The 27123-nt window shown below is 51.6% G+C and overlaps 1 protein-coding gene across 3 annotated transcripts in view; it reads right to left on the bottom strand.

Annotated features, from left to right (window-relative positions):
- Col5a1 (collagen type V alpha 1 chain) overlaps positions 1-27123 on the bottom strand; it is a 148623-nt gene that overhangs the window by 35036 nt on the left and 86464 nt on the right. For all 3 annotated transcript variants that reach the window (XM_006233873.5, NM_134452.2, XM_063284748.1), the window contains exons 24-38: positions 27059-27103; positions 26086-26139; positions 22001-22045; positions 21434-21487; positions 17464-17508; positions 15800-15853; positions 13402-13509; positions 12520-12573; positions 10744-10797; positions 7169-7213; positions 7011-7064; positions 5933-5977; positions 5161-5214; positions 3991-4044; positions 1091-1144 (exon numbers count right to left, since the gene is read on the bottom strand). In XM_006233873.5, coding sequence (XP_006233935.1) covers positions 1091-1144; positions 3991-4044; positions 5161-5214; positions 5933-5977; positions 7011-7064; positions 7169-7213; positions 10744-10797; positions 12520-12573; positions 13402-13509; positions 15800-15853; positions 17464-17508; positions 21434-21487; positions 22001-22045; positions 26086-26139; positions 27059-27103 — 819 coding nt within the window. The remainder of the gene's footprint in view (positions 1-1090; positions 1145-3990; positions 4045-5160; positions 5215-5932; positions 5978-7010; positions 7065-7168; positions 7214-10743; positions 10798-12519; positions 12574-13401; positions 13510-15799; positions 15854-17463; positions 17509-21433; positions 21488-22000; positions 22046-26085; positions 26140-27058; positions 27104-27123) is intronic.

Below are 27123 nucleotides of genomic sequence, written 5' to 3'. Positions count from 1 at the left end.
GAATGACTATGGTGATACCTACAGTGGGCCTACCACTGGGTACAGTCCTGACTATGGTGATGCCTATAGTAGGTCTACCACTGGGTACAGTCCTGACTATGGTGATGCCCACAGTAGGTCTACCACTGGGTACAGTCCTGACTATGGTGATGTCCACAGTAGGTCTATCACTGGGTACAGTCTTGACTATGGTGATGCCCACAATAGGTCTACCACTGGGTACAGTCCTGACTAAGGTGATGCCCACAGTAGGTCTACCACTGGGTACAGTCCTGACTACAGTGATGCCCACAGTAGGTCTACCACTGGATACAGTCCTGACTACAGTGATGCCCACAGTAGGTCTACCACTGGGTACAGTCCTGACTATGGTGATGCCCACAGTAGGTCTACCACTCTTTTCTATTCTCTCTCAAGACTCCGCATGCCAACCAAAATCCAGAAGGAAAAGATGAAGCCAGGTAGACAGAAGTAGCCATGGCTGGTGCCCTGCTGCTCCTGCACCCCTCTGGATACTGTTTCTGGGATGTGTTCAGAAAGATACTGAGGGCTGCCATATTTGCCACAGAGGGAAGAAGACCCCATGGGCTCCAGTTCTGTGGTGACATTGGGTGTCAGCCTCTTACTTCTCATTATGTCAGGTGTGGCTTGCTAAGTGGCAAGGTGACAGGTTACTGACTGTCCTTGGCTCTAAAGCTGTCCGCCCTAGTTGTAACCTATACCCTTCACTGATCTGTGCTGGCTGAAATCAGAGCCCCCATGACCCTGACCACTCTGCCTCACAAGTCCACAAGACAAGAAGATCCCACGGGCCCTGTACCCTTGGGAAGAGTTAAACTCCAGAGCCTGGCCCTGTTCGGTCTGGGGTCACCTGCGCTCTACCGCTCAGCCTAGGTCATATGCTCCATGAGTCTCCTGCTTTGTGTCAGCATAGCCCCTTTCAAGGACCTTATCTCCTACAGTTAGCAGACTTGCCGTGGGACTTAAGCCTCTCCATTAGTGGGGTCCACTCCTCTAGAAAACTGACCGTAGCCCCGTGTGTTTCCGTAACACCAGAGACCCCCTGCTCCAGGATGCTGCAAGGTCTTACCTGAGGGCCAACCACTCCTGGAGGGCCTGGAGGGCCAGTCTTGCCTTGGAAACCCTGTGGAGAGAGTCAGGCAGTTGAGGGCCATTGCAGCGGCCCCATCCTGCTGCTGTCTCACAAGCCCGTCCCCCACCTGTCCCCAATGGCTGTGTGCCAAACTCTCAGTTTAGAGTCATGCCTTTTGCTCCCTTCCCATATTAATTTCATGGAAGTGCTGGAGCCGACTGGGTTAGCTCCACGCTGTGTCTTTGTGCTGAAAAATGGATTTGTAAGCCTGTTATTCCCCCCCTCCTGTCACCGTGTGTTCATTTTCTGAGGACACGTAAGAACCATCTCTGGGCTGGTGCTCATTAACGACGTCGTGGGACTTTTTAGCCTTTGTTATCCACGCCTCTGACTCACGGCAGGTAAGCCGCCGGCCTGCTCCTCTCCGTATTTAGGACAGGCTGAAGCAAGGTCTGACTGCTCTCTGAAGCTGTCAGCTCCAACGTGTGACTTTAAAGTCACTTCATAGACCCTGTCTTCTCCAGGATCTGAGTGTTCATGCCTAGAATGGCCCAGGCTCTCATCCAATTCGGCTCTGCTTCCCAAGCTCTCCTATGGAGCTGGAAGCTGCAGCGAGTTGAGCTTGATCTGGGGCACGATGCTGAAGCCAAGTAGGCACAATGAGATACACCGGCAGCTGCCGGGTATCCAACGGTGGATCTACCTAAGGCCTGAGAAGGGCATTCTAGCTGTGCAGGGGTCATAACTATGGCGTGAGGGTAAGCAGATGGCTCAAGACCAGTAGGCAACAGTCTACTATCACACACAATTCACCGGCCACAGGAACCACAGCAGACTCTACCCTGAAAAGCCCAGAGGGCTCTTCTCTCTCAGCCCAACTCACACAGTGGGCAGAAGTGGCCATGTCTAAGACACATTTCTCTAACAGTCAAAAGCAAAAAGCGAAGGAGAAGTCAAGAGGGAGAAGTGTCTGATGGGACATGGGAGCCAAAATTGCTCACTGTGACAGTGCTAGCAGAGAGGGCAAGAGGAGCCAACTTCCCTGTCAAGTGGACAAGGCAGGGACACACGAAGAGAACACACAGCTGTTGCCCACACTTGATGGGCTCAGTTGCTCCAAGTCTGGCATCCCAGGTTTGCAAGTACAGGCAAGGCCACCAGCAAGCACATGCTCTTTTTGAGATAGGGTCTCTTTCTGAACTCAGAATCGATCCATTGGCTAGACTTGCTGGCTGGCCACAGTCACTCTAGGGTGACAGGATAAGGAGAGAGCTGGTCTTCTGCTCCTCATTGAGAAACAGGCTCTTGGCTCCCACTAAGGAGAAGTAACAGCCATTTGTGTTCATTGGAGGAGGAAGTCGGAGAAAAAAAGGAGAGGTGGAGGAGGAAGGGAGGGAAGGAGGAGGAAGGAGGAGGAAGGAGGAGAGGAAAAAGAAAACAAGGAAGTCTACTCTAGAGACGTTCAGATGAGTCTCAGAGATGGTCAAGATGGCCAGCAGCGGCACGCAGCACCCCTGTTTCTGCAGAGGTAGCTGGACACGGTAGAAATTGCTGGAAACTATACTTTCCCAAGCAAAGCAGGAGGCTTAATTATCTGCAGAGTGAGTGTGAGGGAGGAAAGCCTGCAGTATGCAAAACTCTTTTCTCTTGTCTCCTTGGAAAGGCATTAGAGGAAAATGCGCAAAGCTCTGAAGAAATGTTTTAATTTTTTTCTCTAAACAAAAGAGCAAGGTAATCTTCATTTATCAGCCAGCACAGGCTGCTTGAACACCAGCAAAGGCATAATTAAAAGACTTCACATCCCTCTGTGCTGAAAGACGGAGGATGGGGGAGCAGGCACAAGCAGGTACTTCACACCTTAACAAGTGTTAAAGCAGGTACCAGGAAACGGGCAGGGTGGTCGAAGAGCCACGAGAGCCCCCACCCCAACCCCAGCACAGTGAACAGGATGCCATGGCCCAGGATGCCATGACACAGGAGGCTGTCAGGGAGAAACATTTACACTGGCACAGACTGTCTTTAATGTGGATGAGGCAGGGTCACACAAAGAGAACACACAGGTGTCACCCGCACTTTCAGGGCTCAGTCACTCAAAGTCTGGAACCCCAGGGTCACAAGTGCAAGCAAGGTCACGAATGTGCACATGCTCTTTTTGAGATGGGGTCTCTTCCTGAACCAGAGGTGCCTCGTTGGAATCCTCTGGTCCACTTTTCCAGCACCAGGGTTACAGGATCCCTGCTAAGCTTTCACACCAGTGCCGGGAAGAGTTCAGATCCTCATATCTGTCCCATCGGGCACTCTACCCACTGAGCCATCTCATCTCTCCTGCACAGCATCTTCCTTACAGAGGAGGATAAAGACTTCACCCTGCTCCTTCCTGCCAGCTCCTCGGGCTGAAATCTCTCAGACAGACAAAGCTGGGATCTGTGTGAGACCCAAGGCCCATGGCCCTCGTCATGAGGTTTGTAGCCTAAACAACCAGCTATCCACAAGTACAGAGCCTCCCCAGGTACTCTTCCAAGTAAGGCCTGTGGTGTCCCAAGCCAGGCTACACTCAGTTACCCTCATTAAATAAAGGTTGGAGACCCAGATCTCGTGATGCCAATGCACTGTGTCCTGATGCTTTAAACATGGTCTTTGGCCAAAGCCGCTAAAACACGCAAACAGCCATTGTCCAGTTTTCACTGTGACATCATGGGACTCCCACCCACCCGACAGCTTGACCTTAAGTCAACAGCAGATGGCTGGCCCACAGGAAGCCTTGCTAAGGCCTTTGGTCTTTCCCAGAGAGGAAGGATCCCCTGACTGTGCCAGCAGCCAGCCGCATGTTGTAAGCTGTAGGAGTCCCAGCCAGGGAGGCCAGGCACAACCATGTCCCTAGCATTTGTAATACTCACAGTCTCCCCTCTCTGCCCAGGATGTCCGGGGAGCCCGTCCTTGCCTGGTGGACCCTGGGGGAAGAATCAAAACAAGGAAGGCTCATTCAGCAGCTTAGAGAAACAGGTGACAAAAATGACTGTCATCCTAATGGCTTTTGATAAAGGAGATCACCTAGCACCCACTGGGATAGCGGTCATGGAGCTAAATGCCATGGAAGGACCTCTCCCATAATCCCTATAGCTGCCTAAAGGGGTTAACAGAAGCGAGGAGGTCAGCCAACCTCCCAAGCTTGAGCAGGTGGGTGGCCTGGTTGCACTGGGACCCTCAAATGTCAAGCTTGACAAACACCAAGGAGGGACAGTAACTGCAGAACCCAGAGAGAGGTCTGGACTTCCCAGCCATAAACCTCCCCTGCCACGGTTCTTTCCCTTCTGTGGACTTCCCATGCCAGGGACCCTTCCCTCCCATGGACCGTCCGCATTACAGACCTTCCCCTAACTATGGTCTCGCCCTGAATGTGGAAGTCCCTTGGCATGGACTTCTGCATGGACCTCCCATGCCTTGTGCCTTTCCTGACAATGGATCCTTTGAAGGCATGAACCTCCCCTGGCATGGATCCCCACTTCTTTCCCCTGACCTCCTCCTGACATGAGCTTTCCTTTGGTATGAATCTCATTTGCTGTGGGATGCCCCCTACCATGTACCATCTCCTCTTGTGGGCTCTCCCCTGCAGTGGGTGGGCCCTGAGTGGGCTTCCCCTGCTGTGGACTTTCACCTGGTTTCTGGGAAGAGCCCAGCTTTGGTTTCAGTAACGTTCCCAGAATTGAACAAAGACCTTTCAGAGGTTTTACGACACCATGTCTATTACATTTGTGTGGTCGCCGCCCTAGACATAATGCAAGCCTGGGCAGGATGTCATGATGGTCTCAATGGCAGCAGGACCTGCCAGGGAAGGTCCACACTAGGGCAAGTGCCTCAGCAGGGCATGTTCACAGCAGGGCAAGTCTGTCCAGAACTAAATGCTCTCCCAAACAGAAGGCTTGCATGGGTGGGGCACAGCCACGAACTTAGCAGCTGTGCTTTGAAGGCCACCTACCCCACAGGGGTCCTCTCTCCCCATAGCTTCGGGAGATGAGAACACAATGGGGTCCTCACCTGCTACCTCCACGGGAGAAAGCACTACTTACCGGGGGACCCTTAGGTCCAGGGAAGCCGGTGGGGCCTTGGGGTCCATTGGGTCCCTGGGAACAGAGCATGTCCAGTTTGAGGAAGCATTCTTCCTGTTAGCAGCCCCACTGTTTCTCCACTGGCTGCACCTAAAACCTTTTCCCTGTTTCACCTGGCCCTGCTTTCCCCATCTGACTCTAGAGGAAGTCAGAAGAGAGGGAGTAGATGCTAGAGAGAAGATAGAAGGGGAGTAGATGATAGATAGGTAAGAGAGATGACAGAAGGTGGATAATAGATAAATAGATAACAGATAGATAATACACAGACATAGAACAGATAGATGGATGGATGGATGGAGGGATGGAGGGATGGATGGATGGATGGGTGGATGGACGGATGGACAGATGGACGGATGGACAGACGGACGGATGGACAGACGGACGGATGGACAGACAAATGGATGGACAGACAGACAGATAAATAGGTAGACAGAACCCTCACTAGGAAATCTGGGGCCAAGATACATGTCAATGCCCCAGAGTCCTCTGTTCTGTATAAGGTTAAGAGCCAATTCTGTGGTGTCTGTCACCTCTAGCACACTGAGGCCAGGTCCAGAGGGTGGGATGAGGCCCCTCCCCAAGGAACACATCACTTCTGTATCTGAGCTGCCCTTGGACCTCAGCAAGCCCACTTCTCTACAGGTCACTGTTGGCCTCCTTTGCTGGCCCACCCAGCATGTTTGGGGCCAGCTTCAGCCCTGGCAATCTTATAACCCACATCTGGAAGACTTACCCGCTCACCAGGAGGGCCGGCTGGGCCATCACCTCCTGAGTTGCCCTGGGAAAGGAGGAAAAAGGTCACCATGAGTGCTCTCCCAAGGTCATGCTGACCCCAGTGCAGGGTGCTGTGTAGCAGCATTGAGCCTCAGCTCTGCCACTATGCACAGCCAACTATGGAGCCAGCATGAGCAGGATTGTGAAATTTCCAGAACAGGTCTCCATGACTAGATGGAACATAGGCTGTGCTCAGTCAAGGAGACATCCTAATGACTCGAAGAACGCAAGGCTCAGCTTTAGGACCATTCCACGTACCCAGCTGGCTCTCATGAGCTCTGTGCGGCATGCGTGAGTGTGTGCATGCTTGTGTGCTAGGGTGGGGTCAGTTCTGACTCTCAGCTAACCAAAGCCTCCCCTCAGCAGCAACCCCCACAGGAATTACTTTTTAAATTTTTATGTACATGGCTGTTTTGCCTGCACACATGTCTTGTACCATGTGCATGCCTGGAGTTGCAGAAAAAGGCATCAGATCTGCTAGAACTCCAGTTACAGATGGTTTTGGGCCACCATGTGCGTGCTGGGCACCAAACCTTGGTCCTCTGCCTCTTCAGCTCCCTATTCTTGATCTTTACTGGTTAGAACCGAACAGCACGTCATGCTTGACTTTCCCCCGGATTTACAACAATGGGGAGCTTGTTTCATTCCTGGGCATGAGGGGTCCTTGCAGGGGTAGGCCCAGTTTCTGCCTGCACCAGAAAGAACCTTCTAGGAAAGCTCTCTACAGTTCCCATGCACCTTTACCAGAAAAACAAAAATGCAGCTTCCCCACCAGTTCTGGGTGGATCTGTGCTAGACCAACTTCCTGGGTGTGAAGCCACACAAGAATGGGAGGGGGTCGTGGGTTGTCCTTTCTCTGTCTGTCTTGGGTCTTTTGGGGGTTACCCTTAGCCACATGGTCTAACTCACAAAGTTTACTGAAGGATGCTAGAGGGCAGAATCCCTTTACTGATGTTCAAGAAAACTGTCCCTTTTGCCGTCGTTACGTGAAAAGGCCACTGAGCACCCTCCCATGCCTTGAAAGACCAAGAACATACCTTAGGGCCAGGCTTCCCAGTGATGCCCCGTGGGCCTCGTTCACCCCTCGGGCCCTAAACAGATGGACAGAGAGAAGGAAGGCCAGTTAGCTCAGAGGCTTCAGACCCACAGAGCACACCCACCTACACCCTGCATCCTTTGCCACAAGGACAGTTACCGTTGGGCCTCGCTGTCCCCGTGGTCCTGGCTTTCCAGGTGTCCCCTAGAAACAGAGAATCGGTTGTGAGTCACATGGAGCCACCCTCCCTGAGCTAGCGAGAGACTTCATAAGTCCAGAGTGAGGCCAGGAGTGCCTCTCTGGGGGTGAGTGGGAGAGAATAGGGCAGAAATATTGATGGGCAATGTCTGCTGCTTAGCTGGTTCATTTGCTCCCTCCCTCCCTCTCCCTCCCTCCCTCCTTCCCTTCCTCTTCTCTCTTCTCCTTTTAGTAGGCACAGAAATCATTACATGAAGAGAGTAGAAAGTCAACTCCTATCACACATAATTTTCTTCTGCTACTGTTAAGAATATTAGGCATTAAATTTTCATCAGGCTCCGGAGGCGCGAAGGGAAACTGCAATTTAACATATAAATCATATATCCAAGAGTCCCCGGCATCTCTCGGAGTTCAGTCCTTTTGCTGTTGCTGATCTGCATTTTCCGAACCACAGAAAGCAAATGCGTGGCATTCATTTTCTGGTTTTTACCATAGCAAGGATATAATGGCCAGCAAGTGCAGTTTACCCACAGCACACAGACGTAATGGATGGAGCACAGAGGCTCCTGCGCTCTGAGGTTCATCCCGGGTTTATCCTGGTCTCTACGAACAAAGCTAGGTCAGCTCATAGCTGAAGCCACAGAACGAGTCTCTCCTTTGCGTTTTCAACTGGCTTAACTACCAGAAGCAAAACAGCCTCCCATTTTAGAAAGCATTTAACGAAGCAATTCATAGCAAATGAATTATGGTTGTTTTTGTTTGTTTGTTTGTTTTCTTTAACAACATACTCATTCCTGTTACAATGGTTGAGCTCTATAACAACATCTTTTGGCTTCAGGTAAATATCCGCATATGAAAATGAAGTAAAATATCTGCTCTCTTCTCATGCTAAACGAATGGCCTTATTGACAGTGTAGCCAACCAGACTCACCTGGGTATGTGAGCCAGGCTGGGCCGCCCATACATCTGTCCCTCTCCCACCCTTAGCACCACCTGGATCACAATTCCGGTCCCATCTGACCTGGCAGCACACCTGGGACCCAGGTGCAGCCTGCCCTGACGCTACCGGGGCATCTAGGCACTCAGGTCTTGGCGGCAGGCGAACAGGTCTCTGCCCTGTTCCACCTGGGTCCTCGGGTAGCATGGTGCTCGGCAGGGCATGTGGTAATCTAACCCTCACTAGAGTTTGGCCTGATGGCTCCTGGAGCTGCTGAGTTGAGCAGGCTATGCCTCCAGGACTCCCTCACAAAGGTGAACCTGGCCTCTAGTCCCTGCCAGGAGAGAACAGGCAGTCCCTGAAATGGCCTTGCCTACAACTCTTCAGAGCTGGAGTCAGGCTGAGGTATAAAGAGCCTAGAATTTGTTGGGAAACCTCAGTAGGGCCTTCCTCTCCTGCGACCCCTCCAAGGGGTGGGGTACAGCCTCCTCATAGGACACTGCTTTGAGCTGCAGCTGGCTTGACAGTGCAGTCTTGCTTCTGATGGTTTCCCATTTAGCCTCCCACTGTGAGGCAGACCCAGCCACTAGCTCTGCAGAAGCCAGGTCTCTGGTAACAGAGGACTGAAGTGTATAGGTAGCACTTGGGTAAATGGCAAACACGCTCGCAGTCGCAGACACACACACACACACACACACACACACACACACACACACACTCTCACTCACACACACCTACCATGTAATCCCTGCCTGGCATCCAATGCTACAGGCAGCCTGCAAGCAGAGCTATCTGGTCTCCAGGGTGCAGCGCAGACCAGCCCGTTCTATGGCCCTTGACCCTTTCCTGATCCTCTCCTACTTGGCACCAGAACTACCTTCAAAACTCTCCCCAGAGAGAGCCTGACTAACCCTTGGCTACCTCAGGAAAAGACCCACTCTGACCTCCACGACCTCTACACCCTCTGCCAGCCCAGGCCTCTGCACTGGGCTCAGCTATACCAGCTTCTCTAAGCAGCTCTGCTTCTCTCCCCACCCCCAACCCCTTTCTTGTCTCAGCAGAAACATCTCTGCCCCCTGGAATTACCCAGGTCTAGGGGCTGGGTAACTTGCATGCTCATTGCCCTTGAGCACTGGTTACTGGCTGCTCCTTATCTTGCTCAGTCATTGGAGCATCCCCTGCCTGGTAAGCTCCTAGCTTAGCAAGGGCTTAGGAAACGTGCAGTGCAAGTGAATGAGCTGCCTTCTGTGAAGCCCCATGTCACTGAGGGATCCTCAGCCCAAGTGAACAACAGGGTAACACAGCCCGACCCTTGGGGTTGGCACTCATTCACGATGTGATTTTTGTACCCAAGGCTGTTTTCAAGGCCAGCCCAACCTCCAGCATCAGTTAGGGAAGCCAGCCATACCTGGTGATCCAAGGGCACCCCATTTTCTGTTGGGCTCTTGCTTAGGCAAAGCAATAACCTGTGGGTCACCACTCTATCCCTGCAGCATATTCCACACCTGTGAGACCTGGGACCACTTTTCTCAGGGAGAACCTCCAAATATTTGAGGGCACAACCCTCCCCCAAAACCACTAGTCAGATGACTTTATAGAGAGTCTGACTGAGAAGAGAGGGTTAGATGATAAATGATAGATGGATAGATAGATATATAGATAGACAGATAGATAGACAGACAGATGATAGATGATGAAGAGAAAATTGAAAATATGTAGGAAATAGAAAGATGATAAAGGGACTGTGTGAGAGAGAGGTAGCAGTAGATAGCGTCCTCTCTGAGCTCACCTGCAGGAAAGCCCTATTTTCCACATTGTGAGGCCAGTGACCAATGGCTTGTCCGCATGGTCTCAGCTACCCTGAAGTCATTCTCCTGGCTTTCAAGAGCATACAGACTATGCTTCGCGCATGGCGTATGGCATTCTGATGAAGCCATGCCCCATGAGGAAGAGCATGTGTGCTCTGTGTCGTGGAGGAAAGGCTGCCGGGAGCACTCTCTTCTGTATCCCTACCCACCAAGGGCCTCTCTGTGACCTTTGTGTCCAAGGCCCATGATGGCCGTCACACTTCACTTCCTGACTGGCTAGCAGTGTCTGTGACACTACCCAGAGACATCCAGGAGGGCTTCTGCAGAGGAGGCCTGAGCCAACAGCAACATCACAGAAGGTAGGTGGGTGTCGTGACCCCCAAGTGGAACCTCTGGAGACCTCTGTGAGGTATTACGGGGGAATTGACAGTGTTGTTCCCTGCCCCATATTTACAACCAGGGTAACTTCCAACGTGGTCTGGGAGTCACTGCACATAGCCCCCTTTCTCCCTGTAAAGTTAGGATGCAGGAAAAGTCTCCAAGAAAAAGAAGTATCTGGAGGAGTTCCAAGAGCTTCCTGGTTCCCGTGCATCAAAAGCTTCCGTTTTCCCAGCATGCTCTTCCTTCTTACCACTACCCCTTCCTATTACCGTGCCTCCATAACTGAAAGGCCTAGTGCTCGAAATCAGCGACTTCTGAAAAGTGCTTTGGATAACAAGTGGAGGAAAACAAGCAGGACATTGACCAGAGACCAGGCCAACACCTACACACCAAGTGACCACGGTCCTTACCCTGCCACCTTTCTCTCCGTTGGCGCCCGGGAAGCCAGGGAATCCAATAGAACCCTGCAGGGAAGAGAGTTAAGGGAAGATGAAACAGGACCACCAAGCCAGGCACGAGGGCCACACCGTCATGCTCACTAGGGAGGGCGCTTACTACAGTTCTCACACTCGATTATCCACTGATCAGATCTGCTTTGTACCCAACCACCCGTGGAACGCCCGCCCCCAGCTAACCACCCTACCCCTCGCCTGGAGTGCCCGCTCACCTACCTTCTTATTCTCCCATCATCCATTTGTCCTGCCACCCACCACCCACTCAGTAAATATTTCCTGAACACCCTCCAGACCCCAAATCTAAACCCCAAAGCCAAGTCCTAGCATGCTCTGTTCTGTTCCGCTCAGCCCCACATGGAGGATGTGCGGTACCAGCTGACGTTTTGGGGGAAGGGAGAGCCATGCATTGCTAAGGTTCCCGGAAATGGGCTTTGCAGCTCACAGCTCTGTCCACTGGTCCTGCTGTCATACTTTGTGACCTGTCCATAACACCTGAGCTGCAGTGACAGTTTGTAAGTCCAGGCACGGACTGTAGTATCTAACATTTTCAATTCTATAGATTTATGCAGGGGCTTCAAGATTTGATCTGCCAAGCATCCAAACTCCCTCTATGTACCAAAAAGACATCACAAGGGCTTCCAGGACATACCCAGGGCAGCCCACTGCCCATCAGTGTGGCTGTTGTCTACTGCCTCTTATGGGTCTCTGCCCTCCAGGTGGCTTACCACCTTGGCCTGAGAACAACCTATTCCAGAAGTCTGATTTTTTCCATTATTGCCTTCCTCCTCTATGTCTGTCTGGCCACCCAGGCAGGAAAGTGAAACAAAGGGACCTGGGGTGGCTGACACAGAACTCCCAGGCCACTGTGCATCCCACTGCTACATCTAGTCATAAGCTGAGAACAGTTTCTCACATCCCCAAGGTTCCCAGCACTTAGTCATAGCCCACCCTCTGCTCTCAGATGTCTCCTCTCCTTTTCTCTCTTCCTGAGAAAAGGACCTGAAGAGGAGAAAAGTAAATGTGTTGGGGGCTACATTGGAGTCACATCTAAGGGACACTCTCTTGCAGGACAGGGAGAGGACGGGAAGATAGGCCGCCACTTGCCCATACAGACAGCCCTTCCTCCTTTGGTAGACAGGCCCAGGCTCACCAAAGACGGTGAAGCCAGCAGGTAGCAGAAGGGTGGGGATGCAAATCTGGGGCGGGCGGGCGGGCTGGCTGCATGCTGCTGCTAACCAAGTCTCCAGTGCAGGCAGCCGTGATTGTTTAAGAAGGAACCATGAATAATAAAAAGTGGGATGAGAAGAAAATAATGTTCTCACTGATTTCCAAAGCCTTCAGGACCTGTTCCACTTAAGCCTAAACATGAGTGCAGATAAGACAACGGCTGTCCCTCTCCTGCGCCATCAGAAACAGTATGTCATACTTCCAAGGTGAAGTGGGGCTGAGGGGAGGCTGGTGTGGATAAGCCAGGGGCTAAGCACCCCCAGCAGGCCACCAGGGGTAGTTTCTGCCCTCTTCTCTGAAAAGCTCAACCCATTGTACAAGTGCTTTCTTTGAGCTTGGTCAAATTAACACCAAAGCTGCCTGGGGACTGAGATCACAGCGAACACATTGTTCAGCGTGGCACAGAAGCCACATGGAGGTAGAGAATGGAGGAGGGGTCTGGAGTATGTAGGGTGCCCCATGAGACAGTGTCTGCCAGGACATTCCTAGCAGGGCTTAAATTACCTTTGGCCCTTGTCTTCCTGGGTACCCTGGTAATCCAGGCACTCCGAGCTTTCCCTAGGAGCAGAAAAAAAAAAAAAAAAAAAGACTCGTAAATCATAAACATGACTTTTCTCAACCTTGTGCTATAAGCAGGGGGCGATGATGTGTTCTGAGAGGAGGTAGGGCAGGTTGGAAGGATGGGGTTGGCGTGCAGGGGCAACTAGGTCTCCCCTGGAACTGAGTGGGTCTCTAAGCCCTCAGGGAGTAGGGTGTGCTGATCCCACCAGCATCCAAACAAGCAATGGGATGGGTACCACGGCCAGGAAGAATATGCTTATCTGTGGGGCTCTGAGTATTCTGTAAGAGTTCTGGCCACAAGGCCAGATGAAGTGGGAGGCTTAACTGCTCCTTGAGTCCCTTCCTCCCCAGGTTTCTGGTGACAAGAGGTAGGAGGTGCTGCTGCTACAGGGCAGGCTACTGAGCAGGTGCCTATTGGAGCCTCATGCACATGCCATGATGTCAGGCTGTGGTGGGAACATTCTGTCATCCCCAAAGTGGAGGCAGGATTTGATAGGGATGGTTACTCATGTGTGGCTTGGGTGAGACCCTCAAGCTTTGCCTGTACTTGGTGGAAGTTACTCCTCCAAGGTGTGGTGGCAAGGGTTGGGGGGGAGGGAGCGTCAGGAGAACTTGGAACAGAATGAAGTTCAAAGGTTGCACACACACGCACACACACATACACATACACACACACACACACACACACACACACACATCTACTGGGAGAAGTGACAAAAGCTTGGGGTTGGGCTATTCAGGAGTCCCACTACCCATGGTGAGCACAGGAGGGGCCGTCTGGCACTCAGAGACCTCTAAGCATAGCCGAGTATCGTAGACACAAACCTTCTCCCCGGTGGGCCCCAGGGGACCAGGATCACCATTGGGACCACCTCGACCTTTTGGGCCTTCAGGACCATCTTCTCCTCGGGGGCCGGGTGGGCCGATCTCCCCCTGCAGTCAGAAAAAGAGGAGGTTAGGGAGATCCTTCCCAGTGTCCACCCCAAACTGACCCCTCCTCCCACCTTGGAGTAGGTCTGCCAAATAGGCATGTTCTTCTGCACAGTGTGAGCTGCACTTGCCTGGCCTCTCTTTGAAAATCAGTGGCAAATCCAAGGTCACCCTTCTGCGCTGAGGGCCACCATGGCTGCCATCTCTGCTCCCTGACTCCCCTGTCTAGATAAGGAACTCTTGGCCAAAATAATTGGTTAGCAGTAGTGGCTGTGAATCACTCTGCCCCTGTATTAGTCTGGGTTCTCTAAAGGAATGGTAATCGTTCCAGGACATGTCCTCAAAGGCCCACCCAGATGAAAGGTCCTTAGTTGATCCAGACCAACTGTCTCAGTCCCGAATTCACCTTCTTTGGAGCCTCAGGAGGCATCCGGGGGACCTCTACCCAACTGGCAGTGATCAGGCTATACCCACACCCAGGAGACCCAGAGACTTCATCCAGTCTTCCTGGTTGCAGGCATGAAGTCTATGCCTAAACCAAGAGGGACTTCGACCCACTCAGGCCACAGAAGCACTGTGGTCATCTCCAAATGGCATCCCTGGAGCTCTTAGTGACCTGTGCCTGCTGAGTCCTCCTCTGACTACCTGCTTCCTGAACAGCTGCAGACAGATGGATGATCCTCACATCAGAACAGACTGCTCAGAGACCAGTGACTTCAGAACTCTTGAGCACCAACTGACCCACAGAGCTAAGAAGCCCCTATCCCTGGAAAGCACCTTCAACCCATTCATCCTTTATGCATTTACATCTGAGCACCCACAGAAAGTCCAGAGGCTCTATTCGTAGAGAAAGCAAACCATAGCACCTGCTCCAACTCACCCTCATCTACTGAAAACTGATCTGTGTTCCCAGGAAGTTCCTTTTGTGTGATTCACTATGTATGTATGTATGTATGTATGTATGTATGTATGTATGTATGTATGTATGTATGTATGTCATCTATCACCCATTTCCAAATCATCTCCAATTCATTTCCTTATAAACACCATACTGGCTGCAAACTCAAGCCTATCCTGCCTCTGTCTCCTGGCATTGATTATAGCCATGTGCCACCACATTCATGCCTCAGTTAAGTGGACTCTAACTGTGAGTGCCAGGTCATCAGAAAGGGGAAGTCAAAGGGACTTCTGTCCCTCAGCCAGAGGCACTGAGGATCCTTCACTTGGAGGAGACCGGGGCAGTCACCCTCAGCAGCAGGATAAGAGAACGCTAAGTCCCTTTTATATTTTCCTCCTCTGACAGACGGCGGGTGGCTTCAGACATTCTCACGTCTGGTTGTGGCAAAGGGTCAAGTGTATGGGCCCTCTTGTTCTGGAATGTGGGGCAAAGGTGATTTTCAGGGCCTGCTATGAGGGTAATTACACAAGCAGACAACAGGCCCGAGCTAACAGACAGACGGCACTCAGGTGTGCACAACAGCTGGGCTTCCAGGCACACAGTGTGTCACCTTCTGTCAGGCTCTGAGCTATTCTGAAGCGGTGAGGAAACTTCCCAGCAGGAGCTAGCAAACAGCTCCTAGAAACCGCCCTCAGTGTCAGTGTTAACCCCCGGTTCATTGGGTTTGCTGGGCTGGGCACCCCCTACCTGAACAAGCCATGCCCTTGTCTGTACCAACAGCTTCCTCTGGAGCTGGGATGAACAACCTATCAGAAAGCAGCCAGGCTGGGGGCGCTTCACCCATGGCCCAACATCAGGCGGCAGGGTGTTGGGGCTACACGGGCTTCAAAAGAGACTTGGGTGCATCTTGGGGACCAGGAAGGTCCAGGAGCTCAGCAAACCCTTAGGAGGGTGGCAGGAGGGACTGCAGATCCTCAATAGCACATGGTCCTGCCAGCTACATCTGTCGGGGGTTTGCTTATGGGCCTATTTGGGGTGTCCCCCCCTTTCTTCTTCGTCCTCTGAAGTCAAGTTTCTCTGTAGTCCAGGATCCCCAGTCCTCATGAAGGCACTTATCCAGCACCCAGGGTACAGTGCCAATGACCCCAGTTGTCCTTGGAGTTAACACAGGTGAGAGCTGCCCTGGCTTTGGAGTGGAAACTGGGGAGCAGGCTAGAGAGCACTGAACGGAGCCCCTGGGCTCCAGACACTCTGTCCTCAGACCAAGATTTTGCAGAAGTCTTTACCTCCTTTTTCATAAGCTGTTCTGTGGTCCCGAACACCCAAGACTTACATGCAGGTCCCCAAACCCACTCTGCTTGTCTCTCGCCCAAATCCTAGGCCCACAACACTCACCCGGTCACCCTTTATTCCCATGTCGCCTTTAAACCCAGGGAAGCCGTCTTCACCCTGAGCAGAAACAAAGAATACATCAGTCTGCAGAGATGAACTCCACTCCACAGTACCACTACCCACTCACAATGGGCCTGCATAGCACACAGCCCCTAGCCCAGGGCAGAGGCAGGAGAGCTGTCCAGCCTGAGCAGGAGGAGGCCTGCATACCCTGGGCCTTTCACCCATCCCTTAGGCCTGTTACAGTATGCATGATGTATCAAAGCCACGGGTCCTCAGACACCCCTCTCCCTAGAGCCATCTTAATCTGCCTTCCTGGGCCGTTTGGAATAGCCCGGGAACTTCCCTGGTAAGGTAGCATCCCCAGGTAACCCCATCCTTCCAAGTATGTGACGAGACACATCTGTCTCACAAGATAAAGCAGTAAAGCCGGGGCTCAAGAAACCATCTTCAAAAAGACCCTCCAGTGGAAAGGTGTCCCAACAGAATGGGAAATCGGGGACATGTGACTTGGAAAGAGCCCTTCCAGGGAGCAAGAGGGCATCTACTCCTAAGAGGATTTGCTTTTCCCTGTGAGGTCCATGTATGTTCTTGGTTGAATTTTTCAGAAGCCATACTCATTCTCCTGACCCTGCAGAAGGAGCCCTAGGGTTCTACTGTGTGTGTGTGTATGTGTGTGTGTGTGTTGGAGGTGGGGGGTGCTCTAGAAATAATAGACAAATGGAAGATCTTTTTGCATGCTCTTCCCAAAGGGTGGCCAGGTGGTTAGCACACACCGAGGCTCACAGTAGACCACACAGGGTCTACCTTGAGCTCTTCCGACCCATAGTCCTTAAAGCAGTCCCTAGAGGGTAGTTTTCAGGCTATCAGATCATTCGTGAATGGAGGCAAAAATGTCCCCAGGTGTCCAGAGAGGGCAGTGTACCTTCCGAGCACAAGCAGATGCAGATGCCAAGTGCTGGAGCTCAGGCTTGGAACCTAGTGTCCCAGGGAGCTCCACAGCCTGCCACAAAGGGCAGCTGCACCCAGCAGCTACAGCCAATAGGATGGAGCTTACGATAGGCAGGTCACATTTAAATGCCCAGCCTCCTACCACCGAATGGAAGGGACAGAAATGGTGTCTGCCACTCAGTTCCATGAGGCTCAGGATATCTCACGTGCCAGGGGTACTGGGCACTCTGACTCTGTGACATTCAACTCCATTATTTATCTTTGCATTAACCAAGACAATCCATACAGGCCCGATGTGCAGCCTTGGCCTTGGCAGGAGTACCGCATTCTATAATGGGGCTTACATGCTAAGTGTCAGGGGCTGGACATGCCTTCACATGTCTTGGCTCTGAGCCCTGAGACTGGACTGTAAAACTAGATAGATAAACTCTGGGCAGGAATTCTTGGTCTCTCAAGTGAAAACTGACCACCATGAGGACTGCTGCCTGTGAAGAACCAGCAGGGAGAGACTTGGAGAAGCAAGGTACATGAATACAGCCATGTAGCCAACCTAGGGCCTCCTGTGTAGATGCTCTGGGCCAGCCCAGGGGATGCTGACAGTACCACGATCCCCGGCTTCCTTCAGGGTGGCATCAATTCCCCTCCACATTCAGAGGCAACCCCACTGGGTCCTGTACCATGCTGAGCCAGCCCACCCTCAAGGGACAGATCCTTACCTTCTCTCCCTTGGTGCCCTTCAGCCCTCGGATGCCATCTGCCCCCTGTGCAAGCAAAAAAGAGAATGATCACAAACATGTACGGCCCAGGAGGGAACAGCTCCATGGGCAGTATGTGCCAGCCTTAGATGAGCCCTCATCCACCACACCGCCATCTCTGGAGGGAGAGGTATTTCCTGTTCTCTCATTGATTCACAGGGACTCATGTGACACCCCCCCCCCCACACACACACACACTGTAATTAACTCCTACACTGTCCTCTGACTCCTCCTTCTGCACAAACATCCAAACTTTCCCCTGCCCAATTACTCAAAGGTCTGATTTTGCCTTTCTAAAGGCCCAGAACCCCACCAATAGTTCCCCACACTAACAGACCTGCCTGTTCTAGAAAGAGCCCCTCAATCCTGCAGCTAGGAAGAACTCAGTGCAAGCAGATGGGTTAAGATCTTGACTCTTTCTGTGGCCTCTGAGGATGTCCCAGATTTCTGCATGCCTCAGTTTCCTTATCCGGAAGTGGACGGACACAGACCCTAGCCTTATTTCTACTGTTGGAAAAAGATGATCTGAAAGGCCTCAGAGCAGTGACCAGTGCTTACTAGATATCCAGTAGACAAAGGCTGTGCACAGTCTGTTTGTACCAATTCTGCATTATCATCAAAAGGTGTCATGGTGTTGCACCAACTAATGTCACAACATTGAGTGTGGCTGGCCTCAGCCCAGGGTGGACCACAGCGAATCCCTGTTAGACACAGCTCTAAGGACACACGCCAAGCCCCCTTCTTCCATTCTCAATGGTCCCAGTCCCTCTGCTGACAGAGGTGAGATCATAAAACCTAGTAACAGCTTCACCATCCATGCCTTTTGACCTTGGGCTCCTGAGAGGGGTGACATTTACTGACATGGGCTCACTGTTGGCTCCAGGAGCTGCCTCAAGCCACCTACACATAGGACTCCAGACCTCAGAGGAGTCCCATGGCTCAGTGTCTTTACGATTAAGGCTGCAGCCTGGGCCTGAGCCACCTTCTAGACCCAGGTGCCACCAGCTGCCCTCTGCTGGCCAGAGGTCCACATAGGCTTGGTAGTTCTGAGATTGGGACTGGGAAGAGTTTTAGAATGGAGACATACAGACCCAGGAGCCAGGGCTGTGATCTGGGCTTTGACAGGAAGGAAGGAGCTACAAACCAGGTGCACAGGTACCATGAGATCTCAGCCACTGGAAGGAGGAGGGCTTGAAGCAGGGATAGACAAGCTCATTGTTGACAACATCCCTACTCAGTATCCCACGATGCATGGCTTAGAATGCAAAATGGAGGAGTAAGAGACAGCTACTGGACAGGGAGAATCCGGATAGCAGCTGGGTCACAGCAGTTCTCGCTCACTCACTCCAACACCGAGTAAACAGATGTGGCTTGATGGCAGAGGTGCCAGCCCATTAGAACAGCAGCCCCTGGCCCTTTAAAGCAGCCGTAGAGGGAGTGGGCCCTGGGGAAGGGGTGCTGACTCTATGGAGTCTGCTCTGTGCTTGCTCAAACCTGAATCAATGGTAGGCAGCAAACTGAAAAATGGAGAGGGGCCTAGAGCAGACATGGAGCTATCACTGAGAATCTGTGAGCAAGGCTTGCCATGTGTGCCCAAATAATAGGAGTTTAAGAACATCTGTGGTGTGTTAGGGATTTAGCTCAGTGGTAGAGCGCTTGCCTAGCAAGTGCAAGGCCCTGGGTTCAGTCCCCAGCTCCAGAAAAAAAAAAAAAGAACATCTGTGGTCCAACAGACCAGGAAGGCGCAGTGTGTCCTGTCTTGGGAGCAATGGTCTCTGAGCACTGTTCTTTTCCTGAGCTGCCTTCTGGATATCTAGACGTTTCCATAGAAGAAGACCATGGATGGTCTGTTCAGGTGGTACCTAGACACCTCCCACTCACCCCCATCTCACTCCTCCGGGCATCTCTGTGGTAGAGAGAAACAGAAACAGAAGAACCCAACGGAGATGAACTCTCAGGTCCAGCCCTGCTGACACAGACCTGCTAACCCAACAGCTCATAACCCACCTATCTAGGCAACTTAGTGAGATTCTTCCCCAAAACAAAGAGTAAAAGGAAGGGCTTTAGCTTGGTGGTAGAGAGCTCACGGGATATGGGCAAGCCCCGAGTTTGCGTCTTTGTGGGAAGGGGGGGGGGGCGGTGAGAGGCTGTCTGCTCTTTCCACCTTATGAGGCTGCAGTGAGAAGAGCTGGGTTGTGAAGTAGAAAGCGGCCCTAACCAAAGGATGATCTAACTGCACTTCGACCTGAGGCTTCCAGCCCCTATTGCAAAACCCTAGATCGTGGAATTTTTCTTACAGCAGATAAGCCATGACAGAATCCTATCTTTTGGAAGAAGTTTGGGTAGGAAATAATCAGATCTCTCTACCCTAATGGTGACAGCTCCCACACCTACCTTTGCTGTGCTCTGTGGGCCTGGCACTCATAAGGTGGCCAACACCACTTCAGTTCCCAAGAGCGCAAGGGGTGGGGCTTTCTCTTTCTCTTGTAAAAAACCCGTCTTAGAGCTTGCTCTCCTCTCTGCTTCCAAGTCTAACTGCATCGCTCATGTTGTGAGTGAATTTTATCAGATAGATAGACAAGAGCATTCTCCATAAACATCTTAAAGTAAACACCTTTCGGCTTGCAGAGGAAGCCTTACGCAATTAGCCATGTACGGGAGCTGCCAAAGGCTCGGGGTAGGTGACAGGAATTTATAAGATAAATATGTGTAGAGCTCCTATAATCAGCACTGCTGCTCAATTATCACCCGCATAGCCTTCGGGAAGCACTGTGCTGGGGAAAGCATGCTTCAGGAGGAACCTGACCTGCCTGAGGCTGCCATCCTTAAGAGGTCGCCCTTGAAACTAGCATGTCCAGGTTTCTGAAGCCATTTTGGGTTCAAGTCTAGATAGGGGTACCACACTTGGAGGGACTGTGGACAGCCTCCGAACACTGAGGATGTGGGTCCTCCACCCTCCACACCCCAGGGCAGCTGTACACTTAGGGTCTGCCTCAACGCTGGACAGAGAGAAAGTACCACAAAGTACATAGGTGGGGGCAGCGGCCTGGGTCACGTTTATATAAATTCCTCAAATTTAAGTCGTTTTGTGGTGTGCTTGTGTGTATGTGGTGTACATATGCACACTCACAGAAGCAAGCCTGTGCTTCCCTTCCTGTCTGTTTGAAGGAAGGGGTTGGTATCTTTCTTTCCAGGGGCTAGGGTGGGGTAGGGGGAGAGCCTAGAGCTTTGAGATGCTGCAAAGTCCCTGTTACAGTGAAGGAAGAGACCCTGTCGATGCTCATCTTCTGCACAGGGATGTGCCTTCGCCCCAGGAACCTCGGAACTCAAGATTAAATCATGCAGCTCAGAGCAAACTCAGTTAGTGCTGAAGGGACAAAGGGGACCTTGCTCTCAATATTGCTCTGGTACTCTGTGTCCCACTTAACAAGGTTCCAGGAATTTCTACCAGCAGAAACACAATTGTAAACAAATGGACATCTCTCACCAACCAAGCCTCCTGGGGATTTGAGAGGATGTACAAGTCTTTTCCCTATTCCAGCATGCCAGTGGTTCAAAGGACTGTGTGGGCTTCCCCAGGCTGGCCATGCCCCTGTCTCGTGAGACCCACAACCTGTGAGATGCTCTAGAGGTCAGCCTGGTATGGTAAACACAAGACGGCAGCCAGCACAGTGCCCCTGCTTCTTCACCGGCTGACTAGGAGGTGACCCCTCGCCCTGTAGCAGTCTGTCCTGTAACTGGCAGGCAAGATCCTTACCTGCTCAGACATGCTGTCTGGGGTCCCAGCATGTGCATACTGCACTGGGGAGCTAGGCTACTCTAGAGTGCCTGGAGCAGGGCTTAACAAGGGAAGCTGCCAGGAGCCAGTCAGGTCCATAATCCATCCCACCCTGACTTCCACAAAGACCCAGAGCTGCAGAATCCCTCTTACCTTGACTCCTCGTGGACCTGGGTAGCCAATGGGACCCTGGGGGCCGGGAGGACCCTAAGATCAAAGTGAAAGAATATTAGCTATTTTCAGGTGTGAGTAGGGACCCCAGGAAGCAGCCTTGTGGGAGATGCAGGAGACCCTGCCTGTGGTCCTCAGTGGTACTGATGCTGATGATGGATGGAGGAAGTGGGTGGTGCCTTCCAAAGAACAAAATTGTCTGTGGACAGTCAGATGCTGTGCCCAGCTCCAGGAGGCCAGGAGGAGAGGAGAGAGAGGGGTTGCCATGTAATATAAGGAAACACAGCACTAGGTCAGGAAAAGCAGGGTAATTAAATAACATGTCTCCATCTTAGGGACCTTGAGGTGAGGCGGTTTTCAGCTGAGGGGAACAAGGGTATCCTGTCTAGGGAAATGACAACCTTCCATGGTCAAAAGCCATTCCCCATGACTGACTGAAACGTACAGCCCAGGCACTGCTCCTCCCCCATCCCATGCCCCACCCACCATCCTGGATAGGAGGCCCTATACAGAGACTGACTGCTGAGGTAGGGTGCAGTAGGTGCCTACCTGGCCTCCTTTCTCTCCTGGAGGACCTTCTTTGCCAGGGTGCCCCTGTCACAAAAGAGAAAGTCTTCATTAGTTAGCCGCCTGCTCAGAAAGAGGCCTCCTGCCTTTACAGTATTTGTGTCTCTGCCCTCCCCAGATTTTATAAAGAGCCTAGCAAGTGAATTAGGACTCAAAGTTCCAATGGGGGAATCCAGTAACCTTGGAGGGAGACTGAGGCACCCACTGGTGGATTGTGGCTGCTGTTCTGGCCCTGAGGACAAGCTGGACCAACCCCTGCCTTTCAGAAATAACAATCATGCTTGTGGTCGGTCCATGTGCCCTACACATGCCTAAGGTACCAGAGGTTCTTGGTTGCAAGGATGAATGTAGGACACCCAGGAGAGAGTGTCCCACCATAGGGCTGCCTGTGCTCTTCTCAGTGCCCACCCACAACATGGGTCTGCTCCAGCATCAGGGTGGGTGGGCACTAGGAAACCAGATGCCCTCGCCTCAGCAAACACCAAGCAGAGTGTGACAGACAGGAGCTGGGGCACACCAGTGCCATGGCTGCCCAGATGCCTTAGATGGGTCTCAGCTGTGTGCTAGAAGGAAGCAACAGCAGTGGGGAGGCACAGGGCTCATTTTGTAACCATGAGGCTGGGGAGAATAGAAGAAAATTTAACACTGACAAATCTTCTTGCTGTGCAAGGCTAGGCTGCTGTTCTTGCTGTTCACTGCTCTCTCTCTCTCTCTCTCTCTCTCTCTCTCTCTCTCTCTCTCTCCTCTCCCACTGTACATTTTTCCAATATTTTACAGTTACTTTCATAATGGAAAAATAATAAAGCTTAAATTATTTGTATTTGATATTTTTCTGATTAAAAAAGTAATATATGTTCATTGTAGACAATTAGGAGAGCGGAAAAGGAAATTAAACTCCTCCACAGCCCACCATGCAGAGCCACGAGGCTGGTCGGGGGCACAGGCTTCCAATCCATATTTTCTGTGTGTGTGCATACAAAGTGGGCAGGTATAATATGATCTGGATTTAATATTGGATCATGAGCACTTTCTCCAAACCTTGGATAGACAGTCACATTTTATTTTTACTGGCTCCATTTACCCATCATTCCGCTGTGTGCTGTGGGGAATTAATCACATTTCAGAGTACTAGGTATGACTTAAAACCTTCTCTCTCTCTGTGTCTCTCTGTCTCTCTGTCTCTCTCTGTCTCTGTTTGTGTGTCTCTCTGTCTCTCCCTCCTCTCTCTCTCTGTCTCTCTCTCTGTTTCTCTCTCTCTCTCTCTCTCTCTCTCTCTGTCTCTCTCTTTCTTTCCCCTCCTCCTCCTCTCCTCTCATCTCCTCTCTCCCCCGTCCCCCTGCCCATCCATGTGCGTGCATGTTGTTTATAGGCATGTGTATACATGTATGTGAGTGCATGTAGGGGCCAGAGCCTGGTATTGGGTGTCTTTCTAGACTGTTCCCCATTGTAACCATTAAGATGGGATCTCACTGAACCTAAAACTCTATAGATGGGCTGGCTGTGAAGGCCCAGGGATCTGTCCGTCTTCTCTTTCACAGGCCTGCACTGCCATGCCCAGCCTCGATGCATGCTGGGCTAAGCACTTTCCTAACAGTGCCATCTTCCTGGCCTGTCAATCACTCTTTCTTCACAACCAAAACTAAAGGAATGCTGGAGCAAAACAGCCTCAGCACAAGCCTACCTCTTCAAGGTTTATCAACAGTAAGCTGCTTTTGTAAGGGAAGCCATTCATCTTCCCTCCCTTCCAAACACGGACAGCTGGATCTGTTTAGGGCCCCCCATGTCTTTCTGGCCCACCTGCTGTCTTTGGGCACAGGCAGAAACCAGGCCTCTCCCACTGCACATTTTAAAGCTTCAGTATTGGACCCTGACAGAATGTGGAATCACCTAGGAGCCAACCCTAGGGTACGCCTTTGAGGGAGCTTCTAGATTAGGCTAACTGAGGTAAAGACCCTTCCTAACTGTGGGGAGCACCATCCCATGGGCTGAGGTTCTGGACTGAATGAAAAGATCAAAGCGAGCAGAGCACCATGCTCTCTGCTTCCTGCTGATACAATGTTACCAGCTGCCCGGTCTGCAGCTGCCTGCCATGACTTCCCTGTTCTGATGGACGTACACCCTCAAACCGTGAGCCCCTCCTACCTTAAGCTGTTTTTGTTTGGTATTTTGTCACAATAGTAGGAAAAGTAACTGATAAAGCCAGGAACAGAGAAGAGAGTCTCCAGGCCAGGAGGTTCTGGTGCACACACAAGATGTAAAAGGAGACCATACTCAGGGACCTGACCCTAAAGGGAAGGAGGCGTTCGGGGTGGTGAGAGGAATTACAGGCCAGAACCAGCTAGGTCTGTGGAGGCCTGAGACATGTATGGTTACAGAAAGGGTGTAGCTGCTCTCTCCTCCCTGCAGGAGCTATGTGACATATTGTGCAGTAGACCTCCATTTGTGGGCATCACCTACAGGAAACCGGACACTCGGGAACTATGGTCCTGTGACCAAGAATGGCCAATGGGGATGGATGAAGCCATCTACAGGCCAGTTCCCAGACCTCCATGTCTACTAGAAAATGTGTCATTGACACCGTGTGTGTGTGTGTGTGTGTGTGTGTGTGTGTGTGTGTGTGTTCGCGCGTGCGCATGCATGCGTAACACAAAATACATGACAATTAAAAAGACAGAAGTGGCACACTGGGAAATACCAGTCACTCAGCTCCCAAACTCCCTGGATGTTCACACAGAAATGGGAGTGACTACACTTATTTGCTCAGGCCAACCGAAGACAATCTGGGGTCTGGGATTCACTGGCCCATGTGACCTTAGTGTGGAGTGGAGTTGGCAGCTGATAGTGAACCAACCCTAGCACATTAGCACACGAGACATCCCACTTTAGTCTTTCTTTATACATTTGCATGTGAGTGTATGGTGTACATATGTGTATATGTGTGTATAGTGTATATTTACATGTAAACACATGCATGTGTGCATGAGCACATGGAGGCTTGAGGCTGATGTCAGGAGTCATCCTTGGTCACTGCTCCGGCTCATGCACAGACCTAGAGACTGGCAGCCAGCTTGCTGTGGTGAGTCCCGTCTCTGCTTCCCAAGGCTGGAATTGTACACCATGACCACCCAGCATTTACAGGGGGTCTGTAGATCTGAGCATTGGTCCTCCCATTTGTGCAGCAATCCCTTCATGCCCCTGAGGCATTTCCTCAGCACCCCCCCCATCTACCCCCTGCATTTACACTTTAATGGTGTTATTAAAATAATAAACGAAACTGTCGTAAATAATTAATGTATCTCATCTTGCCTTCTGAGATACATTCTTTGGGTTTCCCTAAACACAAAAGAGCACACGAAGTGAGAGGGGGAGGGGAGAAATTGGAGGGACGAGTTTAATAATTTACTTTAAAAATACTTAAATATAAAATTAAAAAAAAAACTCTCAAACCAGAGGGCATCTTCAGGCAGAATGGCAGGTGTTGATAGGCATGTGTGTGCGTGCAAACACACACACACACACACACACACACACACACCCCTAACTGCTTCCTCTTCCCCGCTCCCCTTTTTCTGCACAGCCCCCCACTCGCACCCCCCAGGTTGGACCTGTCCTTCACTTGCTATTTCCAGGCACTGTCTAATCTGGCTCCCAGCTGTGCTCACTGCAGACTCATTGCCCCCCACCCAGCAGCCTCTCCCACCCCAAACTCAAATGTGTGAACACTAAAAATACCTCTGGCACACCCCGCCCTTCACTTCCCCCACCGGTGACAGGTGTGATGGCTTGGAGCCCAGCCCAGTACGCCTTGCAGTTTCAAACATGATGCTGAGTTCGGGGACTAATTTGCACACCCTAACAAGTAAGTAATGCCCCCTCTGTAGTCACATCCCCTCCGGGACAGGAACATGGTATGAAAGATTGTCCAGAATCCAGTCATCACTCAGCACAGAGACCAGAGCACATGATCTTCATCCACAGTGGCTCTGGGCAACCATGCTCCCAGGGCCCCTCTGGAGAGGAGATGAGCTTCCTGGAGAGAGAGGAACAGGGTGGGGGACACTACTCACCGGGGGTCCATCAGCTCCGGGCATTCCTGGGAGACCTGGTTTCCCCAAAGGACCCTAGTACAAACAAAACAGTTTGTGAGGGAACACTGGACGCTTATTCCTTTCCTGGGATGTCCAATCCTTCTCTATAGATCCCCAAAGTAAATATTCTGACATTGTCACTCAGGATGCCTGCTGAGGTCCCTCCTCTCAGCATCCAGCTCTCTTTGAACTCAATGAGTTGCCTCCTCTACCAGAACTTTCAGTTCTGCTTTGGGAGCACCTCCATCCTCATCTTCTTCCTCAATCTCATCCCCTGAGATGCTGCTGTCCTAGGAGCCTTCTGAGGCAGCTCCCAGCATAGCACCTTCCTCAGGTTCCCCACAGACTCCCTCCCATGGCAGGCCAGTGACAGGGCCACCAAGCCACCACCTATGGCATTCTTAACAAGGTCCAGGTCTACTACAGTCTGGTTGTATTTCAATAAGCTCTCCCAGGATCTGGATGCCCTCAGAACCATCTCTGTAGAGCTTTGTGCTGGTCAAGACCTAGACATTTTACATTTCCTGAAATAACCCATGCCTGGGCTCTGCGATGCTGTTGGAAGGGCAAGTCCCAGGACCTGGTAAGTACTAGAAGTCTACGTGCCAAATTTACCAAAACTCAACTGAATAAGACACCCAATTTAATCTTCTGATAAATAGCGCCTTCTTCATACTCAACAGTGTGTGCTGGTTTGAGGATTGCTAAAACTGTCACCTCTACACGAAGATGGCGAGCAAATGGATGTATGAATCTATGGATCAACTAATGAGAAAGATTCAACATCTACCCTGAGGCTTATGCTTCATTCCCAGAGGCCTGAACTCCAGGCCCTTCTGGGAGGCACGGTGCACAGCCTGCTAGTGAAGGGCAGCCGGTCTCCCAGGCCTGCACAGAAGTATGGCCCATGAAGAAGGCAGCCTCTCTTCACACATCCATCTGGCCCACCTACCTTTTCTCCTGGAGGACCAATGGCACCCTGGGGACCGGGAAGACCCTAGGAGAAAAAACCAGCAG

The sequence above is a fragment of the Rattus norvegicus genome, chromosome 3 (genome assembly GCF_036323735.1).
Source record: "Rattus norvegicus strain BN/NHsdMcwi chromosome 3, GRCr8, whole genome shotgun sequence".
Classification (NCBI taxonomy): domain Eukaryota; kingdom Metazoa; phylum Chordata; class Mammalia; order Rodentia; family Muridae; genus Rattus; species Rattus norvegicus.
This window is presented reverse-complemented; position numbering and strand designations above follow the sequence as displayed.